This window comes from Mustelus asterias, chromosome 9 (genome assembly GCF_964213995.1).
Source record: "Mustelus asterias chromosome 9, sMusAst1.hap1.1, whole genome shotgun sequence".
In the NCBI taxonomy this organism is placed as follows: domain Eukaryota; kingdom Metazoa; phylum Chordata; class Chondrichthyes; order Carcharhiniformes; family Triakidae; genus Mustelus; species Mustelus asterias.
This window is the reverse complement of record NC_135809.1, coordinates 19,334,692-19,356,425: the sequence shown is the minus strand read 5'-3', so window position 1 is coordinate 19,356,425 and position 21,734 is coordinate 19,334,692. Positions and strand designations below refer to the sequence as shown.

Genomic DNA, 21,734 nt, shown 5'->3' with positions numbered 1-21,734 from the left:
TTGTGGGGAATTTATCTCCTAGGATTCATTATCGTTTTGGTTAATCAAGTCTCAAATCATCTTCCTCCCAGAAAATGATTCTGTGCTCACTGCATTTCACACAGAATATAGATCTCACCACGTTCACCACAGACTTAATTAATTTCCAGCACGTACATTCACAAAAAATGGTGCATGTCTTTCTAACATTCTCCAATATTCTGCCTCCAAGTGGATACCCCCACTGGGTCAATTACCTGCCCTCGATCTTTTCATTGGGAACGGTTGACGGGGCATTGGCCATCTTAATTTTCCTGCCCCCCTCACCCATTCCAACCTCTCTCCTTCCAAACTTTCCGCCCTTCGCTCCCTCAGGTCCAACCCTGACATTGTCATCAAACATGCCGATAAAGGGGGTGCTGTCAGTCATCTGGCATACTGACCTTTACCTTGCAGAGAATGAGTGCCAACTCTCAGATACGTCCTCTTACCTCCCCCTGGACCATGACCACACCATTGAACATCAAGCCATTCTCCAACACCATCACCGACCTCATTTCCTCCGGATGCCTTCCCCCCACAACTTCCAATCTCATTGTCTCCCAACCTCGGACAGCCCGCTTCTACCTACTTCCCAAAATCCACAAAAAGGACTGTCCTGGTAGGCCCATTTTGTCAGCACGCTCCTGCCCCGCTGAACTTATTTCCTCTTACCTTGGCTCCATCCTCACTCCTCTGGTCCATTCCCTCCTCACCTACATCTGGGATTCCTCTGATGCCCTGCGTCATATTGACAGCTTCCAGTTCGCAGGCCCAAACCGCCTCCTATTCACCATGGATGTGCAATCTCTCTACACCTCCATCCCACACCAGGACGGCCTGAGAGCTCTTTGCTTCTTTCTTGAAAAGAGGCCTGAACAATTCCCATCCACCACCACTCTCCTCCGTCTGGCTGAACTCGTTCTATCTCTCAACAACTTCTCCTGAGCTTTGACAAAGGGTCATCTGGACTCGAAACGTCAGCTCTTTTCTCTCCTTACAGATGCTGCCAGACCTGCTGAGATTTTCCAGCATTTTCTCTTTTGGTGAATATTTTTCTTGCGGATTCCTGTTCAGTTTAATCCTTGCTGACTGTGGATGCGAGGATTTTTATGCCGTCTTTAAATTTAAAAAAAATTGTAGGCTGGATAGGAAATAGATGTGACTTAAGCAGCGCCATCAGTTGCGTGCCTCACGTGGCGTGGGGTACATATATTTTCCAAAGCATTCGCACTTAATATTTTATGAGCCCAATATTGGCCCTCGCCACCACAAAGAAACAAATTATTATTTTTCATTTAAGTAGACATTCAGTGCAAAGTAATTGATTGGGGCCACTCTTAGAAAGGGATGACATTTCGAGTATATGATTGCACCACGAAGTATTCTGTAACTCATCTTGTTATTTATTGCCTCATGAAAGGCTAGTGTTAGTAAGCAGCCAATCTACTCTTGACAGGCACACAAATTAAACCCAGTTTACAAGCAATTTGCATCTCATTAGATCCAAATCATAATACAACATTAAGAAAGTAATTTCATGAAGAATTATAAATTGGCTGCAGATGCATGTAGTTTTTTTTTTCTGGAGGATCTGGTAGAGTACAACACAAAAGGAACTCATTAGCATCTTGTCTTGGGGAGAGCTGCATCTGTATTAGCTGCACCTTGGTCTTTATTGAGTCACAAATCTGTTAAAGTTCAGCTGCATAAAGTCAATCCAAAATTTAATTAAAACAGGTCCTTTTCTCTCTCCCGGCATATAAATCTATTCTATTGATGTTTTACTAGTTTCGGTAGCAGAGAACCTGAAGACAATGGTAGTTAAGATTATGCATGTCTATAGCTGTAAAACCATGATGTGGAAGTTGCGGCAGTTCAATGGGCCAAACTATCTGCTGAGTTTTAAATTATAGCTTCAGATAAATCCATGCCTCTGTTACCTCCAGACCTGGACTATTCCAACTTTCCATTTTGAGCCCAGCTCACCCTAAATTGTGTTCCCTGTGACCTAACTTGCAACAGGTCCCATTTACCCAAGTGTTCGCTCACCTACATTGGCTCCAAGCTCACCAATGGCTCAATTTTAAAATTCTCAGCTTTGTTTTTTTCAAATTTCTCCATCTCGATGAACTCCTCCAGCCCTACAAACCGCTTCCCTCTGCCACCCCCAGGAACTCTGCTCCCCTCCAATTTTGAACTCTCCCACTTGCCCAGTTTTAATTCCTCTACCGAGGATGGCTATGATTTCAGCTGCCGAAACTCCAGAATAAACTTCCTAAATCTCTCCTTGGAGATGCTCCCTAATACCTCTTTACCCAAGCTTTTCATATGCACTGATATCACCTTTTGTGGCTTGGTGTTAAATTCTGTCACGGGCGGCAGGGTGGCACTGTGGTTAGCACTGTCACCGCATAGCACCAGGGACCCGGTTTCAATTCCAGCCTTGGGTGACTCTCTGTGTGGAGTTTGTACATTCTTCCCCGTGTCTGTGTGGGTTTCCTCCAGGTGCTCCGGTTTCCTCCCCCACTCCAAAAATGGGCAGGTTAGGTGGATTGGCCATGCTAAATTGCCCCTTAGTGTCAAGGGGACTAGCAAGTGGGGTTATACAAAGAACAAAGAAAATTACAGCACGGGAACAGGCCCTTCGGCCCTCTAAGCCTGCACTGACCATGCTGCCCGTATGAACTAAAACCCCCTACCCTTCTGGGGACCATATCCCTCTATTCCCATCCTATTCACCCCCCCTCCCCCCTCCACCCCCCCTCACCAGCAGCAAGTTCCAGGTGTCCACCACCCTCTGTGGAAAAAACTTGCCTCATACATCTCCTTTAAACCTTGCCCCTTGCGCCTTATGGGGATTGGGCCTGGGTGGGATGTGGTCGGTGCAGACTCAATGGGCCAAATGGCCTCCTTCTGCACTGTAGGGATTCCATGATTCTATGATAATGCTCCCATGAACCATCTTTGCGCTTTTAAAAAATTCATTCATGGGATGTGGGTATCACTGGGCGGGCCAGAATCTATTCATAGAATCATAGAAACCCTACAGTGCAGAAAGAGGCCATCTGGCCCATCGAGTCTGCACTGACCACAATCCCACCCAGGCCCTACCCCCATATATTTACCCACTAATCCCTCTAACCTACGTATCTCAGGACACTAAGGGGCAATTTTAGCATGGCCAATCAACCTAACCCACATATCTTTGGACTGTGGGAGGAAACCGGAGCAACCGGAGGAAACCCACGCAGACACGAGGAGAATGTGCAAACTCCACACAGACAGTGACCCAAGCCGGGAATCGAACCCAGGTCCCTGGAGCTGTGAAGCAGCAGTGCTAACCACTATGCTACTGTGCCGCCCATCCCAAATTGCCCATCCCAAATTGCCCTTCAACTGAAGGCTTAATGGGCCATTTAAGATTCAAACACATTGCGGTGGGACTGCAGTCACATTTGGCCAGACCAGGTAAGGATGGCAGATTTCCTTCCCTATAGGAATTAGGTGGATTTTTATAATGAAAAAAAAAAGTAACCTTTAAATCCAGGTTCTTATTGAATTTAAATTTCACCATCTTCCATGGTGGGATTCGAACTCTGGTCCCCAGAGCCTTCCCCTGGGTCTGTGGATTATAGAGTCATAGAGGTTTACAGCATGGAAACAGGCCCTCTGGTCCAACCTTTCCATGCCGCCCAGTTTTTACCACTAAGCTTGTCCCAATTGCCCGGATTTGGCCCATATTCCTCTATACCCATCTTACCCATATAACTGTCTAATGCTTTTTAAAAGCCAAAATTGTACATGCCTCTACTACTATCTCTGGCAGCTCGTTCCAGACACTCACCACACTCTGAATGAAAAAAGTGCCCCTCTGGACATTTTTGTATCTCTCCCCTCTCACCTTAAACCGAGACCTCGTGACTATTCCATCACCTCCTCACATATTAGTAGATCACAGTGTTGTACAAATGCAAGTTCTTGTTGAGCTAAAGGCAAGTCATATTTGCTGATTTAAGTACATAAAACTTCAAACATTTTTTTGCTGTGGTAATTTATGTTAACATTCTGCCTATTCTTCTTAATTAAAAAGCTCTACAAGAAAGATATTAAATATGACAGTCGACATCATTACCCATTTCTACAGCAGGATATTATATTTTGGATTATACATGAAAGCTAAAAGATTTTTTTCCCGTTTTACTCCTTTCCCTCTTGTGTAGAACAAGAAAAAATAATCCAAGAACAAAAGGAATCTAAACTAACCTCCTGGCCTGTTATGTTAATGGTTTGTTGCTAACCTGACATGGTGGCACAGTGGTTAGCACTGCTGCCTCACAGCAGTGGGTTCGATTCCCACTTGGGTCACTGTCTGTGTGGAGTTTGCACATTCTCCCTGTGTCTGCGTGGGTTTCCTCCAGGTGCTCTGGTTTCCGCCCACTGTCCAAAGATGTGCGGGTTAGCTGCATTGGCTATGCTAAATTCCCCCTTAGTGTCCCAGAAAGGATAGGTTAGAGGGATTAGCAGGGTAAATATGTGGGGTTATGGGGATAGGGCCTGGGTGGGATTGTTGTCGGAGCAGACTCGATGGGCCGAATGGCCTCCTTCTGCACTGTAGGGATTCTATGATTCCTAATTTCCAATTGCCAGCTGACTTCAGTTTAAAGACAAAGGAATAAGATTGGCTTTGCGGCACGGACACCTGAATGAACTGATATCTAGGCCAGAATTCTCCGGCCCTTCATGCTGGTGCAATTCTCTTGTTCCACCAACAATGGATTCCCGCCAGCGTTGGGTGGCATCAATGGGAATTCCTATTGACAGCAGCGGGACCAGAGAATCCTGCCGCTAGCAAACAACGCGCCACTTCTCACCAGCGGGAAACACACGGCTGGGCGGCCAGAGAATCTCCCGCGACATGTTTGAAATCATGAGCAATATCTGGAGAATTTCGCCCCTATGGACAAGGAAGATAGGCTTGTGATTTGAAGCAAGTTAGAAGCAAGTCAGAATGACTCCCTCACAAGGGGCCATTTGACCTCTCCTGCAAACTTTAAAATTTGCTCATCCTCTTTCCTTATGCACTTGCTTTGTTTTTTTTCGTAAATATTAGCTGATCAAGGATCCAGGGACAAAATACTTCAGCGTTTCAAGTGGACTCCCACTGGAATGGTGGCAAACTCTGACTTGGAGGCACTGGTGTGTCGAGTTTCCAAATGGTCTTCTTCATGAATGAGGGGCCTCTGTCCTTTTTAAAATGTTATTTATTAGTCACAAGTAGGCCTACATTAACACTGCAATGAAGCTACTGTGAAAATACCCTAGTCACCACAATCTGGCGCCTGTTCGGGTACACTAAGGGGCAATTTAGCGTGGCCAATGCACCCAGTCTGCACATGTTTGGACTGTGGGAGGAAACCAGAGCACCCGGAGGAAACCCATGCAGACACAGGGAGAATGTGCAAACTCCACACAGACAGTGACCCAAACTGGGAATCGAACCCGGGTGTGCCACCGTGCCGCCCTCTGTCCCTACACAGCTATTAATGTAAAAGGGATGGAATATAGAATGGGGCTGGGGCCTGATCATGAAAAAAAGAAAATCTTGCATTGATATAGCACCATTCACAATCAAAAGGACCTTTCAGCCAATTAAATTATTTTGAAACGTAGTCACTGCAATCACATGGTAGGCAATTTGTGCCTAGCAAGATTCTTCAAGCAGCAATGTGATTATGAATTGATAATCTGTTTTTAAATGCTGTTGGTTGAGGGATAAATATTAGCACGGAAATTGTGGAGAATTCCCTGCTCTTGGCGGTGAAATCATTTACATCTGTTCATCCGGCAGTTAGGATCTTCAGTTGCAAGCAATAACAGAACTAACTTCAGAAAATAAATCAAAGAAAACTATTTAATAAAGAAACTTCATTACACCAAGACTTGGGCCACACAAGCTTCCCATTCACTTTCCATTTATACCGAATCAGCTGGTCAGCTGACCCTCACATCATTTTGCCATTGGCTACATTGTCTACGGGGTCAGTTGATCAGCTGACCCTCTCAGCATGCTATCATTGGTTACATTGTGACAGATTCCAATGTTATCATTGCTTATATTGTAACAGTATCCACCTAAAAAGACTGATGATTGGTTAACTATTTACTCTGAAAAATGGCACCACTAGTGCAGCACTCCCTCAATACTGCACTGGTGTGTTGGCCTAGATTTTGTGTTTAATGTCTGGAGTGAAACTTGAACCCGCAACCTTCAGACTTGAAGGTGAAAGTGCTCCTAATTGGGACACAGTGATCACAGTTCAGAGTTCCCAAGCCATAAACTTACAGGAACTAAATTTGGAAGGCCTGTACACTGAGGGAGATCTCTTGAATTATGAGAGTAGATCTTAGCTGGATGGTACCGAAGATGAATGATTTCCATTCTTTTTGAGCCATTGTTCCTCCGTTCCTAGGGCACCCTGACACGTCCCAGTCCAGAAGCCAGAGTCTGGATATCCTAGTATCTGGGGTGTGGCTACTATAGCACGAGTTTCTGACATTCCCATACAAATTGGTGTCCCCTTCCTGACCCAACAAATCCCTACAAGGTCATCACTGGATGGCACCGGTGAGATAATCCTGTCTAATGTGCCTGAGGAATTTAGCAGCCAGGTCAGTTCCCATCATCAGTACCCTTTTGATAAATTAGGCAGAATTAGAGACATTCGTCGGAATTCTAAAGCCTTGCCTGCCATGGAATCTGAGCTGGCAAGAGGCAGACAATGGAAATGTCCATTGACCTGGGGTGGGAATTTCCGGCCTTGCTCGAGCGAGGTCATAAAATCCCGCTCAATGGGTAGGATTGTCCTTGCGCTCCCCCCGCCCCCCCACCCACACCTCCCGATGGTGTTTTGCGGCAGTGGAGGTGGCCCGCCATTGGCCAGCGACCTGATCTATTAATGGGGTTTCCTGTTCTATGCACCCCCTGCCGCAGGTTTCCCCGGAAACCTGCATCGGGGATTCACCGTCGGCTGGCCAAGAAGATCCCGCCAGTGGGAATGGTCAGGAAAGTCTGAACGTAGGGTGGGATTTTCCGGCCACGCTCACCCTAAGGTGGGAAAATCCTGCCTGAGGTCAACAGGCCTTTCCATGGTCTGTGTCCTGCCTGCTACAATTCCCGTGGCAGGTGGGATGGTAAAATTCCACCCATTGACTCCAATATTTACTGGCACAGAATTTCCAAGTGGGGAGATGAACTCTGGTTGGTTTCTCCCAACGCTGTGGAAATTTAACTCCATCATGTACATTTTCCTTTAAAAACAGGTCAGGGAGTCAGCCCAATTGACAAGCTTATTGACTCCCAGTCGAGCAGGGTATATTGCAAAGGAGACTGTAGCCCAGCGGCAGGTTGTATTCTTGCAAAGGTTCAATAAATTGATCCCAGGATTGTCCTGTGATGAGAGACTGAGTAAATTGAGCTTATGTTCTCTGGAGTTTAGAAGAATGAGCAGTGTTCTCATTGAAGCATAAAGGAGTTTAACACAGAGATAAAACACAGGGACACAGTCTCGTGATAAAGCCCACCAACGCCTCTACTTTCTCAGAATACTAAAGAAATTTGGCATGTCTGCTTCGACTTCACCAACTTTTACAGATGCACCACAGAAAGCATTCTTTCTGGTTGTATCACAGCTTGGTATGGCTCCTGCTCTGTCCATGACCGCAAGAAACTACAAAGTGTCATGAACGAAGCCCAGTCCATCACTCAAACCAGCCTACCACCCATTGACACTGTCTACACATCCTGCTGGCTCGGAAAAGCAACCAGCATAATTAAGGATCCCACGCACCTCGGACATTCTCTCTTCCATCTTCTTCCGTCAGAAAAAAAGATACGAAAGTCTGAGGACACATACCAACCGACTCAAGAACAGCTTCTCCCCTGCTGCCACCAGACTTTTGAATGGACCTACCTTGCACTAAGTTGATCTTTCTCTACACCTTAGCTATGGCTGTAACACTACATTCTGCACTCTCTCCTATCCTTCTCTATGTACGGTATACTTTGTCTGTATAGTGCACAAGAAACAATACTTTTCACTGTATACTAATACATGTGACAATAATAAATCAGATCAGATCAAATCAAATCAAATCAAAAAGGGCCAAATCAGTTTGAATTAAGATGAGGAGAAATAAATTCTCTGCCTCAGATACTCCATTGTTGAATATGTTTAATGTTGGGATAGACAGATTTTTAGCTTCTCAGGGAGTCACAGGATATGGGGAGAGGACGGGAAAGTAGAGTCAAAGCCCAAGCTCTGCCATGATCGTATTGAATGGTGGAGCAAGCTCAACCGGCCATATGGACGATGTTAAATCCAGTCACACCGAGCCTTCTCCCCAATAACCACTCCACAGTCAGGCATCAGGGAGCACAGCTCTTTATTATGTCTACTCGCTCCACACTCTAAATGTTGACTGTCCACACAGGGCGGTTCCAACCAGCTCACCCTGCATCCGAGGCCACTTGGCACCATGCCCCAACATCCATAATAGTCCATTCCTGCTCCTATTCCTTGAGTTACTGTGTGCTTGCGCCTCTGCCTGGCGGTCAGGAGGACCATGTTGGGTACAGTGTGGGTTGTAGGCTGGTGGAATGATTGGCTGAGAAAGATCAGGGCCAGGTCGATGATGGTGGGGAGAATGCGGTGACTGAGGGGGTTGGGCGTTCGGGAGAGACTCCTATGGAGTGAACCAAATCTGGTTGGGATGGAGGGATCAGAAGAAAGGGTTCCTCCCCCCTCCTGAGCTGCAAAGAGTGCTGGAAGAGCACTTGCCTCTTTCACACTCTGGTCTTTGTCTCTCTTTCGCTGTTGACCACCATTAAGCCTGAAACAAACAATAAAATCTTAGGTTTGCAGCTTCAGTAAAATAGTTAAATTGAGCAGCTCACCTCCTGGGAGCAGGTTAGTCGCCTGTCCCCCCATTTAGTCTCCGTCAGAACCAGAAGCAGATAGGTTCGAGGTGGAAAATCAGGATAGTGCGGATATTGGAGATCTGAAATAAAATCAGAAAATGCTGGATAAACTCACCAAGTCAGGCAGAATCTGTGTTCGATGTGCGTTGAGTTTGGGTTTGAGATTTTCAAAATCTTCAACATCCCATGAGACCCAACTCTACTGGGGTTTTGTGGATTTAAAATTAATCCCGTTATTAAAATTTGATGGTACATTTTCATGTAAAGCTGCTTCAAAAACATATCCTTTGCTTTGTTCTGTGTTTTACACTTCACCCATTCTTTGCAAACTGTCAATGCTAATAATATCAGCAAGACTTGATGGCATTACTAGGCAAAAGGAATGAAAATGCACAATTAGTGTTAAATTACCCACTGATTGAATAAACATTCAATAATCAACAGAAATGGATACAAAGAAGCTAAAAACGATGATGTGTTTTTTTTAGAAGGGTGGCATGGTGGCACAGTGGTTAGCACTGCTGCCTCACAGCGCCAAGGTCCCAGGTTCAATTCCGGCCTCGGGTGACATTCTGTGTGGAGTTTGCACAATCACCCCGTGTCCGCACGGGTTTCCTCCAGGTTCTCCGGTTTCCTCCCACACTCCAAAGATGTGCGGCTTAGGTGGATTGGCCATGGTTAATTGCCCCTTAGTGACAGGGGGATTAGCAGGGTAAATACGCCGGGTGATGGGGATAGGGCCTGGGTGGGATTGTTGTCGGTGCAGGTTCCATGGGCTGAATTACCTCCTTCTGCACTGTTGGGATTCTATGATTCTATGAGGGGGGATCTCATTGAAACTTACAGATTACTGAAAGGCCTGTATAGTATGAATGTAGGAAAGATGTTTCCTTTAGTAGGAGAGACGAGGATCCGAGGGCACAGCTTCAGAGTAAAGGGATGACTCTTTAGAACCGAGATGAGGAGGAATTTCTTCAGCCAGAGGGTGGTGAATCTGTGGAATCCATTGCCACAGAAGGCTGTGGAGGCCAGGTCATTAAGTGTACTTAAGTCAAAGATCGATAGATTCTTGATTGGTAAGGGGATCAAAGGTTATGGGATAAAGGCGGGAGAATGGGCTTGAGGAACATATCAGCCATGATTGAATGACAGGGCAGACCCGATGGGCCGAATGGCCTAATTCTCTCCTGTATCTTATGGTCTTATGTTAATCACAATGGTTTTCTAAAATTTTTGATTTTTAAAATGAATACGAATGACGAGGTCTTGCATTTTCTCCTAAACTTCTATTTTTTCTCCTCCTCAAAGCTCGTGTAAGCTATTTCCACTAATCAGTAAGTTGGTAAGCAATTGCATACATTTAATAGCATTAAGATAAAGAAAATCAGAACAGAATCCATAATAACAGTTAGGAAACCCTTTCAAAAATTCCAAAAAGAAAAGTGTGTGGGGAGAAAGGAAATGAGGCTAGTATACTGTCAATGGGCCGACTGACCACCTTCTGTTCTATAAAATGCAGTTTCCTTGTGACTGCCCCTAGGGGGCCATTTCCCAAGCAGAGGTTCCCTTCTGCATTGTGCCCAAGTTCTTATTCATCGTCCGGGGACAGCAAGTGTTTATAGACTATTCAACTGCAGGGCTTTCTCGGCTGAGTCCAAGTCTGTCCTCCCTCAACCTCTGAGCAACACAGTTTCCAGCAGGAGGCATCGACTAGTGAATAGGAGCGGGCTCCCTTCCTGATATTCTCCTTCTCAGCCAGCCAATGCTGAGCCAATTGTCGAACTCCTTCTGCTACCCTGGCAGAGCTCAGCTAATTTAGCATAGAATTGAAAGTAGGACCTGCTGCTTAGCCGAGCCCGATGACACAACAATCGTATCAACTGAGCCAGCACGAGGAACACAGGCTTCGAGCAGATATAGTCTACTTGGCAAGACTTAGCCTGACTGACAAGTATAGGCACAATAAATGGTCAAATAAAGCTAATTAGCTCTTGTCAACTCCCCTCACATTATCCAGTGAAGTTGGTTTACTAGTTGGATGTCTCTTGTGGTGCCTATTACTTGCCAAAGTGATTCACTAATGAAGCCCGAGGTGCTCACATCAGGAGACTTGCCAAGGTCTGTTTCAACATATGATCATGTTCCTTCACCTTTACTGAAATAAAAAACCCAACTCACAGCAATTTTGGCAGTAGAACTACAATCCTTTGCAGCCAACAGCAAAATATTACGCAATAGCAATTCTGTTTGTACCACAGTTTCGACCCCGCAACACCAAAGAGGAGGTCTAAGGTGGTTATTTTGGGGGCAATTTTAATGCTACCCATCTAGTGGAAACCAGGCTGGTGGATAGTTAATATCAGTCAGCCCCTCATCCGCCAATGCACCAATCCCACTATCTTCAATTCATAGAGTCATAGAATCCCTACAGTGCAGGAGGAGGCCATTTAGCCCATCGAGCCTGCACCGACAACAATCCTGGGCCCTATCCACATAACCCCATGTACTTACGCTGCTAATCCCTCTGACACTAAGGGGCAATTTAGCATGGCCAATCAACCTAACCCACACAACTTTGGACTGTGGGAGGAGACCGGAGCATCCGGAGGAAACTCACGCAGACACGGGGGGGGATGTGTAAACTTCACAAAGACAGTGACCCGAGACCAGAATTGAACCCAGGTCCCTGGCGCTGTGAGGCAGCAGTGCCAACCACTGTGCCACCGTGCTGCCCTTTTGTAATTGTCATCTTCTCTCACGAGCAAGAGCATTGGCGCGCAGCTGCCATGACCTTTCTTTAAATATGCAGATCAGAGTCCGGTGAGGTCATCAATGTAATTTTAACTATGGCCTGAGTGAGGGGGGCCATTGTGGCTTTCTTGCCAGATCAGGACAGTGGAAAGAGAATTCAGGAAGGCAGTGTTTTATCCTTGTGGGAACCAATGGCTATTTGGATTGAACCTGTAGTATAAAAATTGGAATACAGTCAACCCTTTCATGGGCATTTCTATTTTGAGTTCCCGATGGTGGGGGAGTCCAGAACTAGGGAGTCATGTCTTGAGGATAAGCGAAAAGCCTTTTAGGATTGAGCTGAGGAGAAATTTTTTCACCCAGAGAGTGATGAATCTGTGGAATTCACTGCCACAGAACGTAGTTGAGGCCAAAATGTTGTGTGATTTCAGGAAGAAATTAGATATAGCTCTTGGGGCTAAAGGGATCAAGGGATATGGGGGTTTATCCCCCATAGTGTCAAGGGGATAAGCACTCACTGGGGGGAATTTAACCATTTTGAGTCCAAGTTCCGGATCTGGGTGTCAAATAGATCCGCGCCTGGAATCCTCTTTCCAGCGCGCCCATACGCGTTTTGCCGGCTCCGGCCTGATCCATGCTGTGGGCGGGGCTTAGCGCTGGCGGACCGATCGGAGCTCTGAACTGCGCATGCGCAGTTCGAAAAAAATCTGACAGCGCGCCCGGGCGCGAAAAAAAAAGCAGAGAGAGCGGCTCTCTGACATTCATCCTCTGGTCAGGGGTGGTGGGTGAGAGGAGAGGGGGTGTACCAGTGATGGTGCCAGGAGGGATCGGCCGCAGATAGGCAGCGGAACCTCCCCGACCAGAGGATGAGATGTCACACCCCCTCTCCTGCCCCTCCAGGGGATGATCGGTCACACCCCCTCTCCTCCCACCCCCCCCTCAGGGGATGATCGGTCACACCCCCCCTCCCCTCCCACCACCCCCCCCCCCCCACCCACCCCACCCGAGGATGAGATGTCACACCACCTCCCCCCCCACCTCCCCCACCCCCCCCCAGGGGATGAGACGTCACACCCCCTCTCCCTCCCCCCCCCCCCCCCCCCCCAGGGGATGAGACGTCACACCCCCTCTCCTCCTCCCACCCCCCTCCCGCCCCGACCAGAGGATGACCTGGGTCAGAGAGCCGTTGCAGTCTCTGACCCCGTTCTTCGGAGGCTGCAGCGGCGACTTCAGACTTTTATTTTGCAGGTCGGTAACAGCGCGGACGCGGATCGGGCCAGAAGACGGTAAAGTGGGATTTGGCGGTAGAGTTGGGCACGCAGTTCATTAAGTCGATTGAAATGCATGCAAATGCATTTAAATCGTCGCGCTGCCCGATTCAGGCGCGCACCGGACCCGCGCCCGAATCGGGTGTCGGTAAAGCCGCGATCTGCTCGGAATTGGGTGCAGATCGCGGTATCGGCCCAACTTTACCGCGATTTCGTGCCCAAAAATGGGCACGACGTTTTGGTAAAATCAGGCCCATTATAGCATCTTTCACGTCCTTGGACATATGATACTGTGCCATTAAGAAATGTATTTTTATCATGTTTGTATATTTATCATGTTTCTTGTAAGAGGTATGTTTAAAATTCAGCTGTTTTACATGGTGCGGATTTGTCTACACCAGGTAATTCACAGACTGAGAATGCAGGCTCATGACTGATTTTAGCTAGGGATGTGTTTATTTTGTAATCTAAGTCGTGCATTTTTGTTTATTTTGATGTTTCTCCTGGGGTTTCTGAGTAGAGTTGATTGATAGAGGCAGGGTCATGTGAATGGGTGATGATCAAAATGAAATGCCAGAGCAGGCTCAAAGGGCTGAATGGCCTACTCCTACATCTATTTTCCAAGTTTCTATGAGTGGTCTCGCAGGCTTTTAATGGTAATGCCAGGGTGTTCCTTACACCTTTAAAAGCTCTTTTGTAACTGCAGCAGACACTCCTCCCTATTTTTATAGGCTACAGCTTTAAAGCCAAGAGTTTTCACCACTCTCAACAGAAAGAAGCATGCTTTCTACATGTCAACTTGGTCAGTTTTCAAAATTTGAGGTGGTTGCCAATTGCAATCTGTGTGAAGTATCACAGCAGCTGAAACTAACTACCTGAAACTACTATGATCTCATTGAGCAAATCAACTCATCCCCACGGATTTCAAATCTAATCATTGTCCGACGCAAAAAAAAGCAAACTCAGACTGTGGTTTGACCTTAAGGTGGTCAACAAAACAATAAATCCAGAAAAGTAACCACTTTACACAACCCAAGCACTGCTGATATCATTTTATGACTCCACAGTCCTCACTGAAACCAAGCCAGAAAGAATGAGACTGCAGACATTCTGAAGTATCGTAATAAAATTTACATGTATGTCAACTCTACATTTCTTTGAGGCAAAAAAAAAACAATTCTAGGTCCTGAACATCCTCAGCTTCACCGATGGCTTTCCCTCCATCATGAAGTCAGAGATGGGGATGCTTTGTCTTGATTGCACAATGTTCAGTCATTACTCCTCAGATATTGAAACAGCCCATGTCTGCATGTAGCAAGAGCATCCCCCCCACCCCACCCTCCACCCCACTACGATTCCCGTGGTGTGGAATGGGTAAATTCCCCCCTCAGTGTCACGCTAATAGGTGGCATTGTCATTGCTGAGTACTCCACTATCAACATTCTGGGGGCTTGCCATTGACCAGAAAGATAACTTGGCAGCCATGTATAAACTGTGACGACAAGAGCAGTTCGGAGGGAGGGTATTCTTTGGCGAATAACTCACTTTCTGATTCCCAAAGTCTGTCCACAAGTCAGGAGCGTGATAGAATACTCTCCACTTACCTCAATGAGTGTAGATCCAACAAAACTCAAGAAACTTGACATAATTAAGGACAAGGCAAGCCACTTGATTGGCATCCATCCACCAACTTAAGCATTCACTCCTTCCACCACTGGAACATAGTGGCAACAGTGTGTTCCATCTACAAGATGCACTGCAGCCACTCACCAAGGCACTCAACTCAACAGCACATAAGAACATAAGAACTAGGAGCAGGAGTAGGCCATCTGGCCCCTCGAGCCTACTCCGCCGTTCAATAAGATCATGGTTGATCTTTTCGTGGACTCAGCTCCACTTACCCACCCGCTCACCATAACCCTTAATTCCTTTACTGTTCAAAAATGTATCTATCCTTGTCTTAAAAACATTCAAAGAGGTCGCCTCAACTGCTTCACTGGGAAGGGAATTCCACAGATTCACAACTCCCTTGAAAGATGGAGGATGAGGGGACACTTAATAGAGGTGTATAAAATTGTGAAAGGCATAGATAGGGTGAATGGTGGGAAGCTTTTCCCCAGGTCGGTGGTGACGTTCACGAGGGGTCATAGGTTCAAGGTGAAGGGGGGGAGGTTTAACACAGATATCAGAAGGACATATTTTACACAGAGGGTGGTGGGGGCCTGGAATGCGCTGCCAGGCAAGGTGGTGGAGGCGGACACACTGGGAACGTTTAAGACTTATCTAGATCGCCATATGAACGGAGTGAGAATGGAGGGATACAAAAGAATGGTCTAGTTTGGACCAGGGAGCGGCACGGGCTTGGAGGGCCGAAGGGCCTGTTCCTGTGCTGCATTGTTCTTTGTTCCTTTGGGTGAAGAAGTTCCTCCTCAACTCAGTCCTAAATCTGCTCCCCTTTATTTTGAGGCCATGCCCCCTAGTTCTAGTTTCACCCGCCAGTGGAAACAACTTCCCTGCTTCTATCTTATCTATTCCCTTCATAATCTTATATGTTTCTATAAGATCTCCCCTCATTCTTCTGAATTCCAATGAGTATAGCCCCAGTCTACTCAATCTCTCCTCATAAGCCAACCCTCTCAAGCACCTTCCAAACCTGTACCTCTGTCATCTAGGATGTCAAGGGCAAGATACATGGGACCGTGTACATGCACACCGTGCACATGGGAACATTTAACACAATTGATTTCTGGTTAAAAATAAAACTATCACTTGGTTTTAGGATTGAGATGACTTTGAAAACAATTTGAGTTTCATTTTCACATTTTATGATGCCAATTGAATGACTCAAACTGAGTTGCAACCTTGGATCTCATGCCTATGGCAGCTATTACATTTTGAAAGCAAACGTTACTGTAATTGGAATAAATGACCTATGTGAGGATATTATTGCCTCAGGCCCCAGGTTTGACACATTTGGGTTAGTTCAGACCAAATCAAATGCACTCACCTTTCTATCAATTCAAATAACCAGCCTTCTAAAGACGGTCCTTTCTTACATTCTAAACCTGTGTCAAGGAAATCGATTCTGAAAATTGAAATGAGGTTCTGTTGTTAAATTTTGCTGTACCTGCAGGAAACTAGTGCTTTGATGTTCGCTGGCTGCTCCATCTCCTGCCCCACAACCACGATCTCTTCCTGTCACATTGTCACGATCAGGGTCTTAGTATTTTGCATGCTGATTGTGCCTTGCATATACATGGATTTGATTCCTTCATGATGGTGACCTGTCCACATTAATGACATTTTCTAATGCTATTTGGGCAGCAGGTGGCACGGTGGTTAGCACTGCTGCCTCACAGTGCCAGGGATCCGGGTTCAATTCGGGCCTGGGTGACTGTGTGGAGTTTGCACATTCTCCATATGTCTGCGTGGGTTTCCACCAGATGCTCCAGTTTCCTCCCACAGTCCAAAGATGTGCAGGCTCGATGGATTGGCCATTGGCACATAGTGGCAACAGTGTGTTCCATCTACAAGATGCACTGCAGCCACTCACCAAGGCACTCAACTCAACAGCACATGCTGAAGGCAGAACTTTCCCATCCCGCCCGCACCGGAAAAGTAGCGGACGGGGGCGGACCATGCAAAGGTCCATTGACCTCGGGTGGGATTTTCTGGTCTTTGAACGAGTGTGGCTGGAACATCCCGCCCTCAGTATCCCAAGATGTGTCGGTTAGGGGAATGAGCAAGGTAAACTCATGGGTTTACGGGGTTGGGGTCTGGGTGGGATGCTCTGTCGGAAAGTCTGTGCAGAATCAATGGGACAAATGACCTGTTTTATCACTGTAGGGATTCGATTTTATTCTATTCTATTTGGTTCTGATAGACTCCACGGGCTGCGGTGAAAACACTAACTTCTTCAACATTGATCATTTCGAAGAGAAATCTAGTACACATAGCAGTAAGAATCAACAACCTGATCCTAAAGTGACCCTGTTTGAATATACAAGTGGAGAACAAAATTAATGTTGACAGAATTCCCGTGCAACTTTCACCTCCTGTTCCGCAGAAAGAAGTCATTTGCAGGCCCTAAAAGGACTGAAATGACTGTACATTATTTCACTTGTTATTGATGTTATAACAGGAGTGTTTATCTAGCGAAAAGACCAGCAGAATTTGTAATCTATTGTCACATCTCTCCCAGCTTCCACTTATTGTTGTTCCAGCTGTTCCACCCCCTGTTATGCAGTGCATAATTGAAGAACGGATATTAACTCTGTTTTCTCCCCCTGTGGATGCTGCCAGACTTTCTGAGATTTTCCAGCATTCTCTGATTTGGTTTCAGATTCCAGCATCCACAGTATTTTGCTTTTATCCTAATTAACATTTCTGGGTCAGTTCTTTGATATTGGGTCTGTTCAGCTGAACAGTTCATGCAGAGTTTATCTGAAGTCATTTGTCGTCTTGAAAGCAATATTGGTTTGTGCTCTAGCAAAAATTGGTATTGATATCCATTAGGCCAGTGCAAACTGGGTACAAGGAATGATCCCTGCACCCAAGCAAGTAGGCCTGGGACCCAAGCAAAATTGAGACTACTCACCAATGCCATGGCATCCAATTTAGACCACTTGCTTCATCAGTAGTCACCTCTAGGGAAATGTTAGGTGCAAGGAGTTGGGTGCAAGGGTGGCACGGTGGCACAGTGGTTAGCACTGCTGCCTCACGGCATCAGGGACCCGGGTTCAATTTTGACCTTGGGTGACAGTGTGGAGTTTGCATGTTCTCGCCGTGTCTGTGTGCGTTTCCTCCAGGTGCTCTGGTTTCCTTTGGTTTCCTCCCACAGTCCAAATCTGCACAGGTTAGATGGATTGGCAATGCTAAATTGCCCCTTCATCTCCAAAGATGTGTAGGTTAGGGAGATGAGCCATGCTAAATTACCCTTTCATGTCCAAAGATGTGTAGGTTAGAGGGGTTAGCAGGGTAAATGCGTGGGGTTACAGGGATAGGGTCTGGGTGGAATGCTCTGTCGGTTGGTCGGTGCAGACTCAGTGGACTTCCTTCTGCAGTGTAGGAATTCTATGATTCTATAATGGATAAAGAGAATGGGAATAAAGTCACTGTGGACCATTTGCAACCCTGCTGGAACGCCTTGGAGCTGGGCAGAACATTTCTTGTATATAAAAGAAAACCGCTTGTGTTGAGAACTGATTGTCAGGCTGCACCGAGGGCACGAAAACCCAAGCAGAGCAATCTTGGCTCCTGCTATGCTCAGAGCAGACAGAATTCAGGTAGCGGTTGCAAAACAGGCATTAGGCCCGTCAATCACAGAGACAATGCAGCCCGCAATGTGCGGTTGTGTGTATTTCTGGTATGTCTGGATTATATAACAAATATTTCAAGTCTTTGTTTAATAACTAGCACAGCAGTCTTGGATTCTAATCAGTACACTAGTTCAACATCTGCTCAATGGCTCCAACATTTCTCCAAAGCTCACTCTATCCCGCATGATTTTTCACATGTGATTGATTGCAATCACCATCTGGAATGTAAATGATATGTTTGCCAATGTAGAAATGTAATTTGTAAAATTAGAATTGCTAAGTCAAATGATTAAACCGTTTTTGACAAACACTGGTGAGCCAAAATAAGATGTCTGTGTAAAAATACTTTTTTTGAATTTCTGATAATTGGGTGTGTCAGTATATTCTGAGTATAAAATAAGTGAAGAGAAAGATAAGTTAACTGGTGGAGCAAGCTGTTTGGCTTTAAACTAATGCAGCAATTTTAAGTAATAGACAACCAATCTTTCATTGTGTGGAGATGCCGGCGTTGGACTGAGGTGGGCACAGTAAGAAGTCTCACAACACCAGGTTAAAATCCGACAGGTTTATTTGGTAGCACAAGCTTTCGGAGTACTGCTCCTTCATCAGGTGAGTGGAGTCACTCCACTGCCCCTGATGAAGGAGCGGTGCTCCGAAAGCTCATGCCAAATAAACCTGTTGGACTTTAAACTGGTGTTGTGAGACTTCTTACTGAATCTTTCATAGATCATTTATACGATCTATTCTACAAAGTATCATTTTGAAGTTGTATTTCCTTTACTCTGATAAGCTACTTGTCAATTTCAAAGCAATTTCATAAATTCTAAATCAGCCTAGTGGTGATCTCAGTGTTCTCGGTGATTCAAAATCAGGAGATGAATGGAATAACATTAAAATACTCTTAACAGTAACAAATATTATTGAATAGTTGAAGTTCCAGTTGAGATTGTTCTTTATGCATGCCATATAAAGGCATGCCATCCATATAAACCCATCAGATCCATGGGTGACACAGTGGCACAGTGGTTAGCCAGGGACACGGGTTCAATTCCGGCCTTGGATTACTGTCTGTGTGGAGTTTGTACATTCTCCCTGTGTCTGCATGGGTTTCCTCCGGGTGCTCCGGTTTCTTCCCACAGTCCAAAGATGTGCAGGTTAGGTTGATTGGCCATGCTGAATTGTCCCTCGGTAAAGATGTGGGGTTACAGGAATAGGACCTGGGTGGGATTGTGTGGTCGGTGCAGACTCGATGGGATGGTTGGCCTCCTTCTGCACTGTAGGGATTCTAGGATAAAGCAATCTAATCTTTGCGAAAATTGTTATTATAGCCGTAACATGAAAAACCACAGGTGGGATGCCTCATACTGATAAGAATTAGAATAGTTATCAAGTCTTATCCAATACGGAGAAGCAATCAGAATTTTGTGAATTGAGATTGCTTTTGTAAAACGGACACAAAAATGTTACATATGGGGTCAAACTTTTATTTCACATCCCCAAATTGGTAGAAAATGGGCTTAGCAATTCTGTCATTTGCCCACTAGTGTCAATGTGAGGCATGCAGGAGGAAATGGCTCACTGTATTATCACTAGACTATTCATCCAGCAACTCAGTTCATGTTTTGGGACCTGGGTTCGAATCCCACCACGGCAAGTAGTGGAATTTGAGTTCAATTTTTAAAAATCTGGAATTAAGAATCTACTGATGACCATGAAGCCATTGTCAAGTGTCAGAAAAACTCATCTGATTCACTAACCTCCTTTAGGGAAGGAAATCTGCCATCCTTACCTGGTCTGGCCTACGTGTGACTCCAGAGACACAGCAATGTGGTTGACTCTCAACTGCCCTCTGGCAACTAGGGATGGGCAATAAATACTGGCAAGTCCGTGACGCCCATGTCCCATAAATAAAAAAAAATCTATTCTAATTCTTGCCTTATATAAATTTGACAAGTAGATATGTCAAAGCGAATAGCATCAGTAACTGTCCACTGGGGTTGGGAGGGGATGGATTTTGGTCATGTCCAATGTCAATTCTTGGTAGCCTGCAGCTTTTCACATTGAGCAGAGTACCATTTCAGTGTATTGAAAGGCAGAAAGTATTCAATGGGTTCATGTCCAATTTCTTTGTGTGTGCCCTGGAGGCCTTGGTGAAGGATGTCTCATTTCCAACAGATGGGAGAAAGGTGTCCTGTCACACTGCCAAGGAAGCATGATTCCAGGTGTCCTGTCACACTGCCAGGGAAGCACGATTCCAGGTAACATAAAAGTATTAATGTCTGCCTCAGAAGTTCAGAAAGAATGACCTGACTCAGATTGCTAAGATAAGACTTCCATTCAGAGCCTTTTTTTAAGCTTTGTTAACAAGGCATGATCAATGCAAATCTTGGCCTAGCCCTCTTCATGTTACTCTACAAGCACAATCACTGTAACATTCAACAGTGTCCATCCTCTTTTTGCTACATTCAAACCTTGCCAAAGTCATTGCTCTCACTATCAATGCCTCCATATGCACACCAATGTTTCTTTATAATACTAGCCAAACTATTCAACCTTCACCCACTGATTTTCAGAAATCTTCAGCATGCCACATGCTACTACGTACTCTTCCCAAAGATGTGCAGGTTAGATGGATTGGCCATGCTAAATCGCCCCTTAGTGTCAGGAGGACTAGCTAGGGTAAATTGCATGGGGTTATGGGGATAAGGCCTGGGTGGGATTGAGGTTGGTGCAGACCCGATAGGCCGAATGGCCTCCTTTTGCACTGTAGGATTCTATGATTCTTTCCTTTTGCAGAACAAACTGCCACACAATTCCAGGGAGAGGACTCACATAAAAGAAATGACTCCACCCTTTCATATGCTATCATTAGCTGCAGATGTGGACAGTGCCCGAGGTGTTGCAAAGACCAAAGCAAAAGGAAATGTGTCAAATGACGGTTAGTCCTATAGCCATCTACTTCTCTTATCTTTAAACCATCTCTGTCACTCAGGTCTATATCGCCACTTGATGCTTCATTGTGTTAGCAGTTATATACCTCAATACTGATGATTAAAACAAATCTTTTTGGGTTCTGATGTGCTAAGCTGATTGACAGTAAGAGCAGGAGGCCACTATAACTGAAGGTACATGATCACTCACATGAGTAAGCACCAGTTCAGTATTTGGCTTCAGACAGTGACTTCAGAGGGGTCAGTACTTCATTCAAAAAAATGTATTCATTCATGGGATGTGGGTGTCGCTGGCTGGGCCAGCATTTATTGTCCATTCCTGAGGGCAGTTAAGAGTCAACAACATTGCTGTGGATCTGGAATCACATGTAGATCAGACCAGGTAAAGACGACAGATTTTCTTCCCTAAAGGACATTACTGAACCAGGTGGGTTGTTCCAACAATCGA

The 21,734-nt window shown here is 45.6% G+C and overlaps 1 protein-coding gene across 1 annotated transcript in view; it reads right to left on the bottom strand.

Moving 5' to 3' along the window:
- The window catches only part of mgat4c (mgat4 family member C), a 66,290-nt gene extending 57,257 nt beyond the window's left edge, over positions 1 to 9,033 (bottom strand). Inside the window, exon 1 of the mRNA XM_078221101.1 lies at positions 8,975 to 9,033. Coding sequence (XP_078077227.1) covers positions 8,975 to 9,008 — 34 coding nt within the window. The 5' untranslated portion in view covers positions 9,009 to 9,033. The remainder of the gene's footprint in view (positions 1 to 8,974) is intronic.
- Positions 9,034 to 21,734: the final 12,701 nt, after the last annotated feature.